General features: G+C 38.8%; 1 protein-coding gene across 1 annotated transcript in view; it reads right to left on the bottom strand.

Annotated features, from left to right (window-relative positions):
* Positions 1-1146: 1146 nt before the first annotated feature.
* LOC115371796 (serine/threonine-protein phosphatase 2B catalytic subunit alpha isoform-like) overlaps positions 1147-22965 on the bottom strand; it is a 41187-nt gene continuing 19368 nt past the window's right edge. The window contains exons 7-14 of the mRNA XM_030069341.1: positions 12919-12996; positions 12644-12738; positions 9866-9991; positions 9605-9682; positions 8830-8914; positions 8564-8661; positions 6838-6888; positions 1147-4489 (exon numbers count right to left, since the gene is read on the bottom strand). Of these exons, the coding sequence (XP_029925201.1) occupies positions 4311-4489; positions 6838-6888; positions 8564-8661; positions 8830-8914; positions 9605-9682; positions 9866-9991; positions 12644-12738; positions 12919-12996 (790 nt within the window). The 3' untranslated portion in view covers positions 1147-4310. The remainder of the gene's footprint in view (positions 4490-6837; positions 6889-8563; positions 8662-8829; positions 8915-9604; positions 9683-9865; positions 9992-12643; positions 12739-12918; positions 12997-22965) is intronic.

The raw sequence follows: 22965 nt of genomic DNA, 5'->3' as shown, positions 1-22965 counted from the left end.
ATGTAAACATGAGAAATGCTTGTCAGAAGTGAGAAAAAAAACAAAAAAAAACAACCTCAATTATTTTGCAGCAATAAAGATTGCAGGTTTTGTCACAATAAAGATTGCATTACCATGTGTGTGTTTTGCTTTTTACCTTTAAGCATGTTATTCCTTACACTATATAATTTTGATACATTATTTCTTATATAACCGAGATGGACTGTCTAAATTTATTCCCCCTTACTTGTTTTGCCCTTTACCCACTTATCCTTGAATGCTGGCGATAAGGAGACAGACAGACAGGATGTAATGGACTCAAGCTGCCTTCAAGTGCTCCTTTGAAGTTTTTGCTTCTGAGAAAATAAACTTTAAAATAAAGACTCTTTAAAATAAAATAAATGTTAAATTGTGAAATAAAAAAAAACAAGTGGTAGATAAACAGGTTTACATCATAAGACAATATTGTGCCATATAAATCCACAAGAGCTCAAAAAAGTCTTGATGACTGATAATTAACAATGGTGACTAATCAATAATCAGTGGGAGAGACTAAATTGACATACTGGACGTGCATAACCCGCCTCTGATTGGCTGATACTAGTTTCCTTGGGTTAAGGTGAGGGTTAGAGTTAATCAATCAGAGGCAGAGTAGGTGTGGGTCTTCCTGCGACATGCATGTCCAGTATGTCAGTTCAGTGTCTTCCTCATTCAGTGCGGTGTGACAGCCATATGTTGGTCTCTGATGTTGTGATGTCATTGGGCACCAGTTGATTGGTTGGCTGTAATGAGCTACAGCACACTAACACAACCACTGACAACCGCTGAAGCCTGATTAAAATGGTGAGGGGCTATGCCAGTTAATCATAATGTCGCGTCCATCCAACAAAACATCACGGTTTTAATGTCACTAATCATGTCACTAGTTATATTTTAATGGATGCAATATTCTGCCTTTTCCAACAATTCAGCATAGGCTAATATCAAATAATCTGATATAAATAACCTCCAAAGGTGTTAACTTACCAAGGATTTACATGTAAACACTGTCACACTGCCTTTGAATTCACAAGTAGGCTTATTTAATTCACTATATTCTAAGTGGAGGTTATACATTCATTTAATATTTTTTCAACCAATGAGAAACGATTTGGCACCTCTTTTTTGTTCATGCATATTTTATTCAAGAGTAAAAAAATGTGATTTGTCCCATAGGGCATGCTTACAATGTGTGTATCATTTAGGAAGTCAAATGCCAAAACCTATTTCCAGACATAATAAGAAAAAAGTGTTGCAAGATAAAATCCATGATATTTGTTTTTTGAAATATTCATATAGACTATACAAGAACCAGAGAACAGTGGGAGGAAAAATAATCATAAGCTAAATTGTAACAATAATAAGAGTATCAGCAATAAATACAGTCAGAATATAATGTCTTCTTTTTAAAGTAAGTGCGACACATGATTTTCACTGTGTCCAGTTCATTTAAATCTGAAAACCATGCTATCATGCTTTGGCAGCCTGAATGTTGCTTTTCACTGAGATTATGTTCATTCACACTATTGAACATCTTCTGTACATCAACAGAACAGAAAGAAAAAAAAAAACACAAGGCTTCACACCTTAGAAGGGCATCTCTGCATACAACAATGCAATATAAAAATAAAACCAGTGGTAATAAATAATAGAATGAAAAATAATGGACAAAACAATCAAAGGAAGCCCCATAAAAATATGTATAAAACAAGACAAATATAACTTTACAAATTCAAAAATAAAATAATTCAAGTTTACTATTTTGAAACACAATTATCACAATTATAATCTCACATAACAATTAGGAACTTAATTGCATGCACTGATGCGTTCCATACCGTAGATGCTGTGTTAAAAGTCACTGTTTTTGTTTTTGTCCATCCTTATAATAAACATACTCATGATTGATTAAATAGAAAGAACATAAAGTACAAAAAATATTCATGTTTGAAAGGAAATTCTATAAATTTATATGGTAGCGTGTGTCACTTGAGCTCGGTGCTTCACAGGTCCCATTCTTCCACAAGATTTCACATCATATGTGACTCAGCCCTCTTTAGGGATTTATTAATTCATTTTTAAGAACATTTCCTGTTCAGAAGCAAAGTATATGCTGATATAATTCCACTTGGCTTTTTATATTAGCCGGCAAAACCCCCCTCAGTGCAACTTCATGTTTTACGATATAGGTGTACTCTTCATCATAATATACAGACACAGTGCAAATATGGGGATAAATGCTTCATTTATGAATGAGATTCAAATCCTGTTATGGAGGTTTCAGGCAGGAAAAAACAATTACTCTGCCAATAATGTGAAAATAATGAGGGTGTTTTTTTTTCTTGTCCTGATTCTCCAGTGGCTTCCATATTAAAATTAGATAAGAGAATATGTACTGAAAAGCAATGAGGCATGATGATAAATTAGGCTTCTATGGAATATCAGATCCAGCACTTGGATGTCGTCCATAAAGCAGCTGCTTCTTCCACACTGTGCTCAAGGATCATGAAGACAGTCCAACCATAAATGCCATTTAGATATGGGCTACTAAAGGGAACTGATCTTAGATTTGTTCTTTAAAGAGGCACACATTTAACAAATCACCAACATTGCAAGCTAATGAGAAAGTCCAAGTGTCACAAGATCTGAAATATCCAGTAAAGTTTGAATGTGAGCCTGTGTCTTTGAGCCCAAACAATACCACTGTGGTTGGTGGGGACTAAATGCTTTTTCAAATAGATAGTTTGACTTAATGCATTCACAAATTTGTAGAATTTCCTTCTCACTTTGATAAAGTACTTTGTGGGGGTCTTGTGTGTAGAATCCCACTCTGTGTGTCTTTAAATTATTTTGTTGCACAACATAATGTGCAAAAAATAAAAGGGCATTAATGCATATCTGAGTGACTGCACATACATTGTATATTTATATCTATTCTTGCTCTTTAGTGGCAAGCAGGTGAGAAATATTCAGGTAGTGTGCGACAGCAGGGGTCCATCCCAAAGCTCCAAATCACTCCTTCTTTCCTCTGCCACCTCGTCTTTTCCTTTGTGATCTGGGAATCGATGCTGCCTGCAGTCCCAGCAGCAGCAGAGATGGGAAAACCTGCATTGCCTGAAGCCTCCTTCAGCGGAGGATGCTCGAGTGTATCCTCTCCATAAAGCGAATTACATGATTGCTGGACATGGGCCAATTATAGCTCCATCAGAAGCCACACTTCTCACATGTGTGGCAATTAAACAATTAATATAGAGGAAAAAACTGAATTTCTGGATGATATTGATAAAATCCCCTTTGAGATTCACTTACTTGGATCATGTTGCATCTTGAAACATAGAGAATAAAAAGCTTTTAGGACTTTTTCTGATATTAGATTTTGATGTTGTATCTGTGATGCTGAGGTACATAAGTGGAACAGTTTCCCCCTGTCATTTCTTCTCTTTCCCTTTCCTCCCTCATGATCCCCAAGTTATTTCTTCGTAGAAGCAAGTGGTTATGGGTGAGGGGAAGAAAGGAGCAGCAGCGTAAAGTTTGGAGACATCCAGGGTAGACTTTGATGTCAGACTGCAGTGGTTTTGGTGGACAGGCAAGAGCCAAGCACATGTGAGCGCTGAGCACCCTATCCTCTTCCCCTCGCAGCGTGATGACATCTTACCACAAGATAAATCAATAAATAAAGTCCTCTGGCAAAAGTGCACTGCAAGTTGTAAGAGGTTCACATTTTGCTTTTCAAATGTTCTTTCTTAAAAAGTGTATTTGACTTGTAGTTGTTAATACTAGTAAAACATTGATAAACAACTATTTTCCTTATGAGGTGAATGTGTGAGTGACTCTTAATAAACTCTTAATAAAATAGTAAAATGATTTGTGTGGCATGGATACTGAAATTATGTCGTCTGTCAGGCCCTATAACGAAGGAGCAGACATTTGATAGCATCAGAACTACACAAATCCCACCGATTCAGTCTGTAATTGAACTGAGAAAGGGAACAACAGGCAGACAAATCTTTCAATTACTCTTTTCCAGGCAAACAGCCAAACTGCAGCCCGCTGGCCTCTCCTCTTCCCTGCCCTAAGGTCTAAATCCAAGTGTCCCCCTCCCCCACCTGTGCAATGACTTACTCTCATGAAATTAATTACCTTTTCACCCATTTGAGATTTGCTGCAGATTTCATGTTCTGTCTGTAGGCCTGTTTTATTTCTGTCTATGTTTCTGAGGCCTGATTTCCAGATTTGGCAATGTCTTGCTGCACAGCGCAACAGCAGCACGGTTCTGAGACCGAGGCAGCGCGTTACTGGATGTTGCTGTTGTCATCGGTGCCGTTCGCTTCAGACATATTCATCTTTCCCATGGAGTGGCCCACGTGGTTCACACCGTCCTTGCGAGGAGGCATGCGCTCGTTGATGCGGTCCAGACCCTTAGCCTCCTCGAAGCTGTTGATCTTGTGCTGGGGGGAGAAGCCACGGATAGCTGGAGAGAAACAGGACAGAGGATCAATCTCATGCTGTAACAACACAATCTGAAATGAAAAATAATAATAAAAAAATAACCACCAAAACACCAAATGCTTTAAAGAGTCCCCATACACTATATCAGGTGAAACTGGAGCTAGTTACATGTTAGCGAGCTGTGAGCATCTTGACAAATAATAATTACAAGTGAGTGTGTTTTTCTGTGACAGTCATGGATACAGACAATGTGTCATCTCATTTGTTTACAGTCTTGAAACACATCAGGACTCATGAGTGATGCGGTTAATACCCTTGGAATAGACAGCAACAAAACATACCGATAATCTCAACCGAAGTGGAGTGATATTGCAAATAAGATTCATAAAACATGTGTAGATGTGTGGTTAAAGAAGTGCTTCAGTACCTGTATGGGTCAATATTCATTATGAATAGAGTATTTTATGGATTGTGCATTATACGTTATACAATGTGAAGAGGTTGTAACAAATTTGAGTGGCATGTGACTGAGAAGCATATTGTTACACGATTTTATTTAAAATTCTGTCCAAGTGAAGACTTTTATGAAAAAAGTGTGCTATATGATGTATCAAATGTGTGTCTAGGGGAGTTTATTTATTGTGTGCACTGAATGTAAGTGTGGTGATGCTCCATGATGTTTTGTTTGTTGGTGAGCAGCTTATTTCATGGTGGTAAGTTTGATTTTGTGCTTCTGCATTTTATAGAAACAGCATCCATACTCTGAGTAAATCTAAGAACAGTGCCCTATCACCATCAACACTGTTTACCATCAAAGTAAAAGCCAGTCAACTAAAATTAACTCCATTTCACCTTGTTGTTGAAATAGATAAATTATGGACATCCAGTGGCGAAATATTCACAATTATAAACATCCAACAAATGATTTTTTTAACAATCAAATTATCCCTGTGAAAAAGAGATGTGGATAAAATAAATGAATAAACAAATAATAATAAATGAATTAAAAAATAAGGCTGTAAAATGGAGTGTCATAGCTGTTTGTTCCTTTGTCACTGGGCCATGATCACCAGAGGCATATTACTGTGGTGGACTCCTATAGATTTGAAAACATATTCATGATACACAAAAGAGGCTTCAAGATGCATGTTTCATATTGATGGTCCAGCTCCGGCCTGTTTCTTGCATGCAACACATTCTTGTGCCACATTGAGGTTGTTTACCAGCCAAGCCCAAACCCAAAAAGGACTTCCAAGCATCATGCATCACTTAGGAGCACTTGACTTTGCAGTAATTTAATTTATGATGAAAATGTCTAAATGTTTCCTCACAAAGGGCCTACTGTGCACACTGTGCTTGAATTACAAATAGCCATTACTCTTTTCTATATCCAAGAAATAAAAACTTTAATTTCATGGTCATACATAGTTTCGCCAGTACTTAATGGAACTGCTCTCTTCAATCTAAATTCCAGTGACTGGTTGCACCAGCTGTGATTCAGTTAGAATTTAGGTGTAGTGTAAGTTGCAACTCAGTTACAGCTTACGCATCACCATATATCTTGGCACCACAATCATAGTTAAAAAGTAAGCCTGTATATAACTAAATGCAAGCCCAGGAGCAGTGGTTACAATGGCAGACCATTTTGAATTCAACAAACTTTTTGAAACTAATGAACCTCATTCTCATGTGCACCAGTAGATTCTGTGTGGCAGATGACATCCATTGGATTTGTATGACAGTAAATTTAACACATCTAATTCGACGAATTTAAAAACAGTTAAGTAATCACTGCACAAATGCATGTCAATTTAAAAAGTAAATTACATAAGATTATTAGACATAATATGCTGTGACTACACATTGTTTTATGGAGAGACTTAAATCTTTCTAAGTCCACGCTTTCTAAGTCTATGTTCCAACTTAGGCCCAAACTTAAAGGTTAGTGAAAAGTTAGCTTAAACGTTAGTTCACCCAGTTTGAAGATTCTGATATTATTTCACTTCCCCCCTCACCGTTTCATAGGACAGTAGTGGTGCTGTCTTCCTCTCATTGTTACTGAGTGCTGGAGGCTGGCTGGATGCTCTGAATGCTAACTGTTAGCTCCCTGACACTGAGGAGAATTACCCCTTTAAATAACAGATGGTGCAACCCCACCCAGGTATCTACCTCTTTCTCATTTATTTTTACATCATAGCACTGCAAAGTGAAGTGCTTCATATATCTGCATCAAACTCTCCTGTGGAGCGCTGCTTGGTCGGGTTGGTTAATGTATGAACCGTTTGGATGAAGTGTTGCTGTTGCTGGCAGGTAGACTCTGGAAACGCTGATGTCCTGCTGAAAGAGGTGAGAGGGGGAACTCAGGTTTACCTTCTCTGTCCTCAGCTTCTGTCTCGATGGCTTCAATGGCCTCAGTGGTGGCTGGTGGGGGACAGGAGGGGAGCAGGTTACTTCTGATAAAGCCATGCAAATGTGTGTGCAGCCCCGGTGAAAGGCAGCTCGTGTGAGGCAGGCGAGAAATGCACGTGCAGCAAGACTCAGAGGAGTACCATGCATTAACATTTGCTCCATCTTCAGAATAAGTGTCAGTCTAAGGTTTAACAGAGGAAAGCGGGATAGTCTGGCCCTCTGCCTTCATCAAATCAGGGATCTCTTTATGCATGAGTGAGCTACAGAGTTATATGGTATGTTCAGTAGTCGAGTTGTAAAAAAAATTCAGGGGGGATGGTCAATTTTTTTCATTTGATGAAAAGGGAGGATAGCAGTTTTACAGGGTGGATGATTTTGACCGTTTTTATTTCAGGGGGGATGCCATCCACCCTCATCCCCCCTCAGCTCGAGTACTGGGTATGTTGAATATTATTCTGAAGTTGTGAGGGTTTGACCTGAGTCAAAAAATTACTCAAGAAAAATCAAGAATGAAGAAAAACAGATCCATAAAGGGAGAGACACTAAGACAGTAACAGAGAAAATGAAAGGGACTAAGTTCAGACTATGATACAGTTAAACAAGAGGAGAACAATTTTACAGGAATATCCACCCTAAAACATTAAAAAAAAAAAAAAAGCTACTGTAATGGCCATGTACCTCACATTCCTTTTGTTCATTCTATTGTTTGATGATGTATTTTCCTTTTTTGTGGGATAGCTGGCCCAACATAGACGATGTGACATCACATCGAGTTATAGCCCACACGGCAATGCTAGTTTAATTTAAAAAAAAAAAAAAAAAAAAAAAATCAATGATCAAAAACATCATAAAACGTCAACCTTTGGTGTCAGTGCAAAGGTTTCTCTCTAGAGTCAGTGTTTTGCATCAGTGTCAAGACAATCATGCAGGTGGAAATCCACTGGAAGACAACAAGATACCAGCTTCTGCCCCGACAGCTGCCTCAGCAGGCCAGACAAACTTGTAATCAATAACTTGTAAAGCACATTGATGAACATATTGATAATGAATAAATAAACTGGATAAAACATATCCACAGAATATCCAGTAGTTAAAACCTATTATCAAACCAACTTCACTAGGGTTATGTACAACTCACAGCAAAATGGAGCAAGTTAAGCTCTGCTCTATGGGGGTTGTCCATAGGCATTCTGGGAAATGATGGAAATGCCTAACTGAAGCAGAAGTAGGCAGGGCAGGCTGAGTGATAGTGGGTACAACAAAAAAGTAAATTACAACACTAAATCACAAAGTAACTCCTGGAATGAACTGAACATCCCAGACTGATGATACCTAACGGTGTTCGAGGGGGCAATTTTCGTTCAAGTAAAATAAATGCAATGTGCTGACTAAGTCATATCACACAGGGTGTAGTTTATATGGGATTGGTTCCACAGTAATCCAAATGTGATAACTCAGAGAGGCACCTTAAGAAGCTGGCCACAATGTTTAGTGCGTAGTGTTTTAAGAGAGAGAAAGACGGGAGAAATAGACAGAGAGAGACAAACAGACAGACAGACAGAGAGAGAGAGAGAGAGAGAGAGAGAGACATGGGGACAGTGGAAGAAACAAGGAGTGATGAGGAAATAAGAGGAAAAGGGATAGAGTGAGAGCTGGAGAAAAGGCTCTTACTGAGCCTTGTGCTCACCGCTCTGCAGTGTCTGTTTGCCTCCAGAGAGAACCCCGCTTGGCAGCATGCCAGTGGGCGTCAGGCCCTTAAGCGTCAACACATTTTCACTCTCCTCTCTGCAAGAGACGCAAAAGAAAGGCAAACAGGTCAGAGAGCTTCACTGAACCCAGGTCAGCCAGAAAACAACTCTGCTATGCCCTGAACCCTGCCAACAGCACACACACACACACACACGCACACACACACACACACACACACACACGCACACACAAGTGCACACATACCTGAGGACTGAGAACATCTTGGCCATCTTCCCAATGGCACGGATCTTGTTCCTGATCACCTCCTTGCGTGCCGCAGCTGCATTGGCTGCAACAAATGATACATTAATGTACAATACAAACAACACATGGGCCAGCCTAAATTGTTTCCGATTTTATTAAGCATATTATCTTTATCCAATTAATATCACAAGGCAAAGTGCCAATTCGTTTTTCATGTACAGTCATCCTAAATGAAACTTAATTAAAATCACAGTTTTTAAAGGGAAATCCTTGCCTTTAAAAGAGCAAAAATGCAAAAATGCAAAAAAACAAACAAACAAAAAAAAGACCTGACAAAGGAAAAAAAAAGAAGCCAGTTTTAAATAAACCTAGTTAAAGGTATACACAAATCATCTGTACATTCCACCGATAGTCCATGTCTGAATAGCTACAATCAAATGTGCAGATCTTGAGCCATGCAAGTCCCAGAAACTCAGTGCTGTTAGTCTGCATTTTGAATAAAGCTGAGCACAAGTAAAGGAGGCCCAAAATTCTCAGTGAGCACTCTGAGTAGCCCAAATCTGAACAAGAAAAGCTCAAAAGTACAGAGATCATTTTATGTAAGACCCATGAGCCCACAGTGCATAATAAGTTAAAAAGAATGTGGCTTTCTGAGCAATACTGGTGGATTTTTTTTCTGGCATTCTTTGTAACACAAACCACAGAGTCAGGGCCAGAAAATGGAAATCCTAATCCTTGTAATCTGGTCTGCTCTAATGTTTTCGGTGGTTCTTACCATCAAAGATCTCGTCTTCATCATTCATGAGTTCATCATCAGAGCAGATACTCAGCACATTCACCAGCATTTCTGTGACTGGAGAGTGGTCGATGGGTGGAAAAAAAGGAGAGGGATAGTTGTAAGCAGTGCGTTGTACAGGTAAATATGAGAGAATCTTCAAAGACGGCATGTATTACATGCTGTGTTCAGCCTACCAGGAGATAAAAAAAGGTATGACTTATTTTTATCAGAAGACTTATTTCTAGAAACAGTCAATACCTTTCTCGCCCACAAAGGGCAGAGACCAGGTGAAGACGTCCATGAAGTTGGGAAGCCAGTAGGGATGGGGTGAGCAGTTGAACTGTCGGATGTTCATGACGTTATTTTCGTACTTCAGAACAGCAGCTAGGGGGGCAGCAGCAGAGGGATAGTAGAGTCAAAAACATTGTATGTCAACATAGAATGAGCATATTAACATCCAATAATCAAAGACGCAGGTACACAGCCTCAGACCAAGGTGGGCCTGCCATTGGATTCACAGATACATCGCCTGGTGATGTTTTAGAAATATCGTCTGCTATATCTAACTATCTAAAACTGATTATTTGATTATTACCTTAATATGTTGCAACCAGAAAAGATCTTTAACTGTGCATTTGAAATGGCTGAATATACTGAGCTGTAAAATTTTAAAGTCAGTGAAGGCAGTATGCACTTTAATGTGTCATCGACACTGTTACAGCACATCATGAGTAATATGAGGATGGACTCAATACATTTTTAAAATCCTAATTTGGACATTTTTAAAGCCTAAATGTTTAACCATTTGTAGCCTGCTGTCTGACATATTTTGAGTCACATGTACATGCATGCGCTCACAGGATCTGTCGCTGCATAATATTTGGATAATTATTGGAAAAAAGTTTTTAAAATGCCAACATTAAAAAGTTTTTTTTGCATGCTCTTTATTTTCAGCAAAGCCTTGCTTCACTTTCATGTAGTTGTGTTTTTAAATGAAGTAAAAATATACCACAACACAAATACTGACAAATGTACATGATAGGCAAATATTAATAGTCATGGGCAGATCATTTAAATGTTGATTGTGTGGCTAACTGTGTTTTATTTCAAGAGAGTAGTTTTTTCCTGTCTCAAAACCAACTTTTACTGCCACCTATAAAGTGGATTAAAATGTTTTCTGCAGTGGCATTCACACAGATTGAAAGGGCAAAGCAGGTGCATTTGAAAACAATTTTTTAAGTCTTTTTACCAGCTATTACATTGATACCTAGCTCCTGAACAAGTATGGTGGTCTGTCAGCAGCATTCATCTGACACTACCCATTGATATTTGTGATGATATTTGCTGATGAAAGCCCAGCTTCCAGGACTGTCAATACAAAGTGTAGACATTCACAGACAGCTCATAAATACCTTTTTACGAGAAACATCATGATGTAAAAATCAATGCTCATGTAGTTACAAGCCATTCAGGGAGCATTCATACAGTGTTAAGTGACTGGTAATTTGTTTTTATAGTGCGCACTGCGCAAGCTGTTGTTATTGTAGCACCTACTAGTTACACAAGGTGTCTGGTGCCTAAAACCCTCCTGTATGAAGTCCAATCTTTTTCTTGGTCATATGCACAACTTTATTTTGAGGCTCACTTCTAAATTATTATGAGGGCTATGATTCACTTTGGTATATTTATATACGTGTCCATATGCAACCCCTTGTGTGCATGCAGGATGTGTGAGATACAAACAGAGCTGAAAATGTGACAGTGAGCCACTAGATGGCCCAGCTGAGGCCAAGCATTGCTGACACTGTTACATCAAGAGAGATAAAGCCACATGGAGATAGTCAGCAGTGCCGACAGTTCCTCCCACGCTCCCCATCTCCCATAGCCCATGGCAACCAAGATCTGAGAACACAAACAAACGGGGGCTCCCTGATGCATTCTCATTCCCGTTTATAAGCTGACTGCAGCCACATTAACACATACACTTGAGTTTGTTCAGTTTAAACCAGTTTATTAGATAAGCTGGGGGGAACCCAGGGTAGTCATCTTGCCTGCATCCCGCTGTGTGTTCTCACCAAACGCTCCGCCGCTGTAGCATGGCTGCATTAGATGCCGATTTTCAGTTGTAGACATTGGCCTGCATGATTATTGCCATTCTCCCTCAATCTCATTAATAGCTGTTTTGCATACATCTGATTGGATGATTTTTTTTTTATTTGTTCATCATATAATTTTCAGTATAACCTAGACTTTGTTGTGCATTGTGTTGCAGAGTTAGAGGATGAGATGCATTGCTCATTCAGAGCACCAGGCTCAAAGTTACTTAGGTCATAAGTTCTGTTATTCCAACTTTATATCTAACAGCAACTGAATCTCTCAAGGCCAGCTTTCCTGTTTTACATTGCATATCAACATGACTCAGTGTAGGAATGATCCATTTTTGTCAGCAGGGTGTTGCACCTTGTAATGGTGAGTAAGAGTATGTAGAAACACCAAAACATACAGTAAAGGCTGCCAAACAAAGATAAAAACAGTGATACAGATCTATGTTTAAGAGGTTTATCCCAATACATTCTCTGCACTAGGCCTTCACCTAAGGATTTTTTCGTTGTCAATCAATCATTATTATTCCATTAATCGCTAAATAATTTAGAGTATGCAGTACCATAATTAATGACAAATGCTCACCCAACTTTAGCAGAGCCAAAAGTAATGCCTTCCAATTGCTTCTTTAGACTGACCCGCAGATGTTTGGTATTTTTACTTAAATAATGAATAAATAAATGATTATCGAAGTATCAAATTTAAAAGCACTTCATATTCTGGTGATTGACTAACTGATTGATTGACTAATTATTTTAGCGCTATTTTTCACATAAGTGAACATAATTCAGGCCCATATTCTTGATACATCAGAAAATTGCTGTATTGCATCCTACAAAATGCACAGAAGCACAAATGGAGTACAAAAATACAAATGGAGAGAGGTTACAGTCTAACTGAACTGAAATATGAAAATCAAAGAGATGGTCTGACCTTTGTTATTGTAAACATCAAGGTAGTTTGGTGCTGAGAAGATGGTAATGAGGGAGGGGAAGCCGGTGGTCTGACTCTTACGGTACATCCGGTAGCTTCAAAGTGGTCAGGTGGAGGTAAAGACAGACATAAAAGAAAAGCATTTTATTATACACCTGTAACTATTTACTATATGTATGTTTGTTAGCTGCAAGGTTCATGTTTATGATGGATTGTGTGTGTGTGTGTGTGTGTGTGTCTCTTGATGCGCACACAGTGTTATCAGGGTTACATACCCGGCGTCTTGTGCTTCATGTGCTCGGATGACTGATAATAAGTTATTACTCTGTAGGAACTCGCATACAGCTGGATAACTGGAAGAGAGAGAGAGAGTTGAAGGGGGTTCAGGACACAGATTTGTGCTGAATTACACTGTACAGCAGCATAAAACTGCACTGCTGCTTCCTCCACTTTGATCACATACCTTCAACGGACAGCTGTGACAAAATTAAAAATTTTAAGGAAGGAAGACATGACAGAGTTAAAAACCTTGTTTGCTCCATCAACACTACATGGAAAAAAATTCAAAACAAAATAAAATAAGACAAAGATTTAACATTCATGAATACATTCTAGTCGTGGGCCTGCCGAGTATGATGCAAACCACTGCTGCAAAACAAGACAAATCAAAATAAAGAAACTTGGTCAGTTCCAACCTTGCAGGAAATGCATCCAAGGCCAAAACACATCATTAAGGAAATACCATGCATGACAGTCGTGGTCCTTCGCCTATTCTTAAACACTGCTCTGACCATGTGGCCACAGTTTTCACATTTTTAACCTTTCATAATCCCTGGTTGTTGTCCTGATGTGTTTTAAGATATCTGTTGCATAGAAAAAACAACAACAACAAAAATATATATATAATGTCTCATATCATTTCTCAACAAAAGACATCACATCCACTCAGTCTGTCATGAAGGCTGCTGAAATTACAGTCCATGCCCTAATCATAATGGTTTGAAACACTAGTTGAATGCAATAATGCAATATGTCCCCTAGCATCTCTCAAACACTAATTAAATTTGCGACTTTGCTGCCGGTCCATCGACTGCTTGAATCATTGTCCTCCATGTTTTTTGGCCAAAGGCATGTTAGTTAGGATGACAGTGATCTGTCCCATGGAGAATGACATAAAAACCACATGAACTCCAATGTGACTGTTTAGATTTCAGTCACATGAACATGAATAAGACTTGAGGTCACATATAATCATAAATGAAAAGATCAGATTATGTGTTTTTATCTGTTAACACTTCACTGAAAACATTACATCTGTGTGATATAGGAGAGAAACAAAAACAAAACAAAAAAAAATGGAATTGGGACACTTTGCGCGGCAGTGTGAATGCAGCCTACCATCCAGCAGCTCCCGCCATAGCTGTTATGTAACACCTAGAATGTCTTGTTATGTCATTCAGAAACTGTGTCAGCCCTCAGAGTCTTGATCTACTTGATTAGTAAAACCATTATAGATTGTGTTTTGTTTAGTCTAAAACAACAGCTCTGTTAAAATGTAATCTCCCAAGGCTTTCCACGCTTCCCTGAAACATTTAAAGACAATAATAAGTCACAATGGTTTTGTTGACTAATGCTCTGAATTCAACACCACTCAATATTGTCATTTAGCCAAGGGCCATCAATCTTTGTGACTACATTTTAAACTCTGGTTTTCATTTCAGTTGCATTCCTGATTGTTTCTGACAAAAACAAAGTCTGAACATGAAATTAAAACAACTACTAAAAATATGTTGTTTTAAAAGTTTTCATCTAAGTTTGATTTAAAAACAAAAATTGTAGCGCTGAAACCGCATTTCTCAGGATGATGGATGCACCTGAATATAAATCCATATATGTCAAGTAACAAATTATGGCTTTCTGATGAGTGAATTACTCTTAAAAACATATTTCTCAGAGTTCAGCTTTATATACTTCATAAAATGTCTTCACAATTTGGCTTTACTTTTGAGAGATATCAATGCTTTGGCTGTCTCCAATATCCAAACTTTGATTCTGAAGCAGCATGAACCTGGACATTATATGATAAAATGCACAGCTGATGGAGTCTTTTGCCCAAAAGACGTTGGTCACTGAGAGACACAGAAGTCCGCCACATTTTTTCACAGCTAGATTTCTTTTGAAGAAACAAAGATCGCAAAGCCAGCAATAGTTGCTGGAAATGCAGTGACCCTGTGTGCAGCGCTCACAGCCAGAAACAAGTAGTTTGTAAGAGCTGCTCACAGTGAGAAGAGAGAAGACACGCGTGTGTGTGTACATATGTGTGGACGTGCATAGACAGACAGACGTATACACAAACAATGAATGCTGACGTTTTGATAGCTGCATTGATTGCAATATTTTGATCAAATGAAAGAAGGTGAAAAATGAACATGTAAAACATGAAATTATTCTTGTGTTGACCAAAATATAATAAGAATCATTATTTAAAACCAAAATGAAGAAATATTGCATTAAAGGCATTGATTCTAATAGGGATCATTTTTGGATGTTTACCTTTTTTGACCTTTTTAAAATATGTTTTGAGATAGAATGTTAATAAAAAAGTGATAAATGAAGATATCAAACATGAAATAATTCTTCTTTTGACCAAAACACAATAAAAATCATCATCTTTAACCAAAATGAAAGACATTTCTTAAGTTTACAGCATAAAACGCATTCATTCTAATTGGGGTCATTTTTGTCCCCACTCATGGAAGAGTGTAGGTATCGGTAGGTCATGCATCTAAGGTTAATGCTAACAATCCTTACCAGTAATTTGTTCTGCTTTCTGATGACTTCGATAAATCATGTTTGATGAGAGAAACTACATTGTCCAGTCAGAATACAACACATTTGCCAAATGCATATGGAAAAATGTAGCTCTGCAGACTCACTTGCTCAAAATCTGAGCAAGGCAATTAAACCTAACCTTGACCCCCGACCTGCTCATTTGCCGTGTAGTGAGTCGCTCTGGACAAGCGCATCAGCTAAATGCCTGAAAAGTAAAATGCAAATCAGACGCACCACTGCCTATACCCAAGCTATTATGACTGCAAGCCTGGCTCCCGATGCTGTTTGTCTCATCACATTGTTCATCAAAATGTTCAGCTACGTAAGTTCAATTGCATAAATAAACAACAATTGATTATTTTGATTGTTTGCTTCTTCGAGAGATACTGTGCAGGCACTTTATGGACTTGCTTTACTGAGGATCATGTGATTCAAAACTCTCCCTTATCCCACGCTGCCTCTTTATAGTCTCACCCTGCTACACACTGTTTGCCATAATTCATATTCACCCTATTTGCAAGTTCAGACCAGCATTTAAAGTCCTCACTGTGCAATTCAGCCTTGAAGATCTGCATAGTGATAAGCCGCCCCCTGAGAGATGCACAGAGTAACCTATCAGCATGGATTGCAAATGGACCAAATAAACTATACAAATCCATTACATTTTGGCTGCATACAAAAAAGACATACTGGTTAGTTGCAAATTTAAAATAACTATTTTATTGTTTTTGACAGCACTGTTAAACTAAAATAGTCTTCATCCATTCCTGAGCTACAGCAACATAGATCCTCCCCAGCAACAATCCCCTCTTCCTCCTCTTCCTTACAGTCACTGCCATCCACAGACCCATCAAACTTTCAGAAGTGCTTAAAATATTTACGTGCTCAAAGGTTTACGCCGGAAGAAAAACAAGAAGACTTGCTGTGCCCTGAGCACCTGGCAAAACTGTGCCATCCTCATATATCTGGGCCACGTGGCCTACGTTCCCTTAGTGGTCCGAATAAAAATAACAGGAATAACTGTATTACACACTAACATGAATATAAGGCTATGCACTGTGGCTGAGAGCGCACCCTGAACAAATTACAAAATGCTGGTCTCAAGAAACGTTATATAAGATATTCTATTAAAAACAAATCTACAATCCATTGCTAAGTTATAAATAAAGCTAATTTTTCTATCGGTGGACAACTATTACAATATGCAAGGGCATTTTTCATTGCTGCAAACCTGTACTTTCAATTTCACAGTCACCTGCACAGTGCTGGCACAAGTGTGCTAACATGAAAAATCAAATCCCGAGTTATGTACCCATTTATTTATTTGTCCAGCTTAATGTTATTTATTGATTGCTTGGACATAAAGTACTTTGCATCAATGCAGTACATACACGCACACTGCTCTCCTTGTAGCACTCTTTCCCCCCTTTCTCCTTTGTGAGAGGCACAAGGCACGATTGTGTCTCTGTAAGCTTGTGAGTGAGAGAGAAAGAGGGAGAGAGAGAAGGAGAGAGGGAGAGAGAGAGAGAGAGAGAGAGAGAGAAGGAGATGGAAGTGCTGTGCTGTGAGTGTGAAACTGAGAATGAAGATTTTTTTTTTTTTCATACAAGAAAACCCATCTGTCAAGCTAGTGTTCCTCACATTCACATCCTCCAACATAAAAGACCACTGGTGTGCAGCCAAGTAAAATTTCCATGCCTGTAACCATGTTTCCTAATCAGAATCAAAATCAGATTTATTTGACAAGGACAAACGACACGAGAAATTTGGCTTGGATAATTGGTGCTGAGATATTATAAGAGAGGCAACATGGGACAAAGTGTTACAGGACTTTATGTATGGGGCAGACAAGATATATGGTAGACTAAACATCAACTCACAACTATTAAACGGTTCTTTTAAAGCCTTCATGCATTATGACTGCACTACAGCACATCATAGTATTGGGACAGAGCCTGCAGTGGATCGCCTCCACATAATAGGATGGTAAAGAGGCAAGAGAGAGCTGTGCTCAAAATCTCTGTCAGCGTGCTAATCAGGTCACTATAAGCAAATAATTTTATAGGAGGTAATAAAAACTAGAGCTGACTCCATGAAAGTTGGCACTTCCTATCATCTATCACAGACAGTCGGCTGAGATTCTTTAAGTGGAGAACTCATTTTAATTGGCTCAATAATTTCAAGGGATGGTAACATGGGGATTTTCTTATTTGTATCTTTTAATGTTTAAAAAATAAAGACATAAGTTTCAAAGGCTTCATTTAACCAGCCAAACGTGTGCTTAATTGGAACAAACCACATGTGAATTCAAATAGGCTGGCAATTAAAGGCTGCTTCACACATAATGCATAATCTTTGTATCACGAACAAAGTTTAACTCGCAAGCCTTCATGGTAAACTCATATTCTATTCATATTCAAGTAATCTCTGAACCAATGGAAAAAAAAAAAAAACTGGAGCTGTTTTACGATTTTACGACAGCAAAATTATATCAAATGTTCTGTTTGAAAAACTTGCACTCATCACACTGTACAGTCCAAGCAGTGTTGTACTCAAGTCACTAGACCTCGAGTCTGAGTCGAGTCACAAGTCGTCAGTGTTCAAGCTGGGTCCAAATGCAAGTCACTAGTGTTCAGTCCAAGTCCAGTCCAAGTCGAGTGCCTATTACCTGCATCTGGGTCCGAGTCACCAATCTGGAGTCCAACTCACATCCAAGTTCTATCTAATTCTAACCCGAATGTTTACTTACTTTAAAAAACTTACTTTCTGAGTTTGCTCTCTTACTTTTCTGGATGCATCCTTGACACATGTCTGTTAAAATTTGATGTTGACTGTGTCTTCTCTTCAACTGTTCGCTTGCAGATTGAGAATGTAACTGAGCTCTTAAATATATAAATATAAATATAAATATAAATAAATCGTAAAATCCATACAGGCAAAGCACACCGCTTGGGGAGTTTCCTTCAGCATCTTTGCATACTGCACATAGGAAGTTGAACACACTTACCCCTGTATTGAAGCACATGGTATAAAACTGTGAGAGGCATGAACATCATTTCATCCTCATTTAGGAAGTAAAGTCTTTACACATCTCTATCACAAAGAAAAATAAGGAAAAGTCCTCAACTACGCCTTGTGAGTACAGTTAACACACGCGATAGTGCATGAGTCCAAGTAGAGTCAAAAGGCATGAAAAAACAGGTGCACGTCCGAGTCAAGCCCTGAGCTCACGCACAAAAAGTCTGAATCCAAGTCTCTGGTATCCAGTCGTGCGTGAGTTCATCCATGTTGCTCGTCCAGGGAAACGTACACGCTTGTGCACACATGCCTCATGACCGTACATGAGAGGATTTTGCTGTATTCGTCTTTGCATCAAAATTATAGAGAAAATACATGTATCTGAGTAGTACTGAGCATATGACTAGACACTGGAGACTTGGATTATACAGCAGGATGAGTGTGAGCTTGTCAAAACAGCACTTTTAATAAATTGCTGTTGTAAAATCATACAATTATGGCTTCATTTTTTTCCACTGCATCAGAGATGGATAGCAGCTGTCTTAATAAACGTACAGCTTTTACATGCTCAAAATATGTTTGGATGACTCTTTGACTGATTGATTATTAGCGTGGTCTATAAACACTACAACTTGTTCCAATCCATTTTCTGGCTGAAAGAGAACATTTGCTAAATAAATAAATCAAACAATGACTAGGATTACAATTCTATTTATTGAATAGTACTTCTATTCTAATTTGTAACAATTCTACTATTATAGTAGAACTGCGGCATTGAACAGATATCAAAAGATGTGAGAATCTCATTCAGCTGAGGAAATTCTGCGCCGGACACAGCCGTGGTAAACACCCTCCATAACGAGCTCATCAGTGAGGGAAAGAGGCTGCAAGAAACTTGTGATTCATTTGCCGTGTAACTTGTACTGAGAGGAAAACCTGGGACATGAGGGAGTGATGATTCTTTGTTGACAAGAACTGAACAATGCTTCCATTCTGTCATCACCACTGAAGAACTATGACTCAGTATGATAGTATAGCCAAGGGAAGGCATGGATCGCATTTTTAAGGCTCCCTAAATACTGTTTTTTTTTTTTTTTTTTTTTTTTTTTCCCTGTAATAACAATCCCACCCATTTCAAAGTCTGTTCTTGGCAATTCTTTATGGTGTGAATTGTTCAATATGTGGGACTTTTGTTAAGGGATACACTCTTAGGCAGACAAAGAATACTGTGGCTATTTATGTGTACATTATAATAATGGGTTATTATCAAAAAAAGATGGAAAAAATTGTTCAAATGAAAACAGCAAATGAAAAGGTAAGGTGAAATGGCTGAAAAGTTATTCTTTAGGGAAGCACATATGTGTTCACCAAGTTCTGTGTCAACTCAATGAATTTTTTTTTTCAAGCGGAAAACAGCTCCATGTTCCCTGACACCTATTTCTTTCGGAAAACATGAGGAATAATGTCCATACCGCTCATATATTAATAAAAATGCTAAATTTTATAGTGCATGTTCAGTAAATAATATCCAATGAACTGCTTCCAAAGACACTCTCTTGTTTGAACACACTTGTCATACAGTGTTGAAACACCATTTCACATATAATTTACTGAACATTTACTATGAATTTATGCATTTTTGCTAATATACCAGAAGTATGGACACTATGCTTCCTTTCATGTTGAGCGAACGTTGGGCTGCTTTCAATGTATATATATAAAAAAAAAACTTTGTAGGAACATAGGACCTTGGGAACATAGGGTCAGTTCTTTAAAGCTCCAAACAAGAGCAAGAAAAGATCATGAAATTACTGCATACAGCTGGTGCAGCATAAACCAAATGATCTGAAACCAAACGACGGCATTGTGGATCCTAAGAATTATGCTGCATGAGCTGTTTTGGAGTCATTTTACAACCAATTCTTGCCCTTTTTGGAGCTCTACCAACCCAGTTCCCAGCCACTTCAGCTCTTTTGGAGAAGGCTCCCATGGAGCTGTGCAAGCTAACCCAATGCCTGTTACACTATATTACCAAAAGTATTCGCTCACCTGCCTTTACTCATACTATGAACTGAAGTGCCATCCCATTCCTAACCCATAGAGTTCAATATGATGTCGGTCCACCTTTTGCAGCTATTACAGCTTCAACTCCTCTGGGAAGACTGTCCACAAGGTTGAGGAGAGTGTTTATAGGAATTTTTGACCATTCTTCCAAAAGCGCATTGGTGAGGTCACACACTGATGTTGGTCGAGAAGGCCTGGCTCTCAGTCTCCGCTCTAATTCATCCCAAAGGTGTTCTATCGGGTTCAGGTCAGGACTCTGTGCAGGCCAGTCAAGTTCATCCACACCAGACTCTGTCATCCATGTCTTTATGGACCTTGCTTTGTGCACTGGTGCACAGTCATGTTGGAAGAGGAAGGGGCCCGCTCCAAACTGTTCCCACAAGGTTGGGAGCATGGAATTGTCCAATATGTTTTGGTATCCTGAAGCATTCAAAGTTCCTTTCACTGGAACTAAGGGGCCAAGCCCAGCTCCTGAAAAACAACCCCACACCATAATTCCTCCTCCACCAAATTTCACAGTCGGCACAATGCAGTCTGAAATGTACCGTTCTCCTGGCAACCTCCAAACCCAGACTCGTCCATCAGATTGCCAGATGGAAAAGCGTGATTCATCACTCCAGAGAACGCGTCTCCACTGCTCTAGAGGCCAGTGGCGGCGTGCTTTACACCATTGCATCCGACGCTTTGCATTGCACTTGGTGATGTGTGGCTTGGCTGCAGCTGCTCGGCCATGGAAACCCATTCCATGAAGCTCTCTGCGTACTGTACTTGGGCTAATCTGAAGGTCACATGAAGTTTGTAGCTCTGTAGCAATTGACTGTGCAGAAAGTCGGCGACCTCTTTGCACTATGCACTTCAGCATCCGCTGACCCCTCTCCGTCACTTTACGTGGCCTACCACTTCGTGGCTGAGTTGCTGTTGTTCCCAAACGCTTCCATTTTGTTATAATAGAGCTGACAGTTGACTGTGGAATATTTAGGAGCGAGGAAATTTCACGACTGGATTTGTTGCACAGGTGGCATCCTATGACAGTTCCACGCTGGAATTCACTGAGCTCCTGAGAGCGGCCCATTCTTTCACAAATGTCTTGTTTCACAGTCTGCATGCCTGAGTGCTTGATTTTATACACCTGTGGCCAGGCCAAGTGATTAGGACACCTGATTCTGATCATTTGAATGGGTGAGCGAATACTTTTGGTAATATAGTGTATGTGTATATACTTTTTTTTTTATTTTTTTTTTTTTTACCTAGAATGCAATACATGGGAGTGAAGCAATGAATTTCCATTTGCAGGTGAAGTACTCCTTAAAAGAAAAAAAAAAAAAAAAAACTTCTTAGATATCATCAATTTCATAAACTGTTCTCGTGTTATTTTGGGATGAAGTAGTGTAATTTACTTTTTTTGGCGTACCAACTTTCCCTCAAACCGCCTTTTCTACCTCTGCTGCTCCTTCACTCTGTGATTTTCTACATTTTCTACATTCCTTTTGACAGCCCACAGAGAACGAGTGTGAAGAGGGTTCTCTGTGCTGTATAGCTGTAGGTCGAGAGGGCAGTAATGATAGGTTGGTATATTTTCTGAGTTGAGAGAAAGTGAGCGGGAGCAGAGAACAATGCGGTGGCCTGGTGAGACGTTTAAATGGAAATTATATTTCACATGCTACCAGGGAAGCAAACTGTGGCTGCAATGCATTAAGGCATACTGAAGCTACTGTCGGAGAAGAAGCTGGTATCTTCTCCTCTCATCAAATGGATTTCTCCCTGTTTTATTGTTTTACTTCAACTCAAGAAAGAACGTGATCTTAGATTATGTTGGGCTGACACCACAACCTGATGTCACCACTGATATTTGAAATGGCATTTATCAAACTCTGCCACAACAGCCAGATTCTGTCCTTCTTGGCTATTAATATACTTTCTCTAATATACTTTCTAGTAAATTGTAAGAGTGAATTCACAATTTTTAGAGAGCATTGTTTGGTATGCTCTTGAAAACTATTCGCTGTTGAAAACATGTATGTAAATGTGAATGACATGCTATAGCAGGTTTAAAAGCATTTGTTTAACTGTTTCTGCACTATTTATAAGTGCTTCACTGAGGGTGACTAAAATGATGTTTTGCCCAATTATGCATAAAGAATCCAGTGTCTGAACAAAACATATTTTAAAGTCTGAATTTCCCACACTTACAAGTGATTATTTCATCTGATATTATTTGAAGTAACAGATCAAAGCACCTCTGACACCTCTCCCTTTGCCTGCAAATGCCTTGTAATCCCCATCTTCTTTGGATTTCACAGGACCCAAAAGAGAATTACAGCAGAGTTCTTGAGAGTGTAACTTGAATCTGAACAGCCATTATTCTGGACACAATGTCGAGGATGTCATTCCTCTTCAGATGCAGGAGC

Source organism: Myripristis murdjan, chromosome 14, assembly GCF_902150065.1.
Source record: "Myripristis murdjan chromosome 14, fMyrMur1.1, whole genome shotgun sequence".
NCBI lineage: Eukaryota > Metazoa > Chordata > Actinopteri > Holocentriformes > Holocentridae > Myripristis > Myripristis murdjan.
This window is presented reverse-complemented; position numbering and strand designations above follow the sequence as displayed.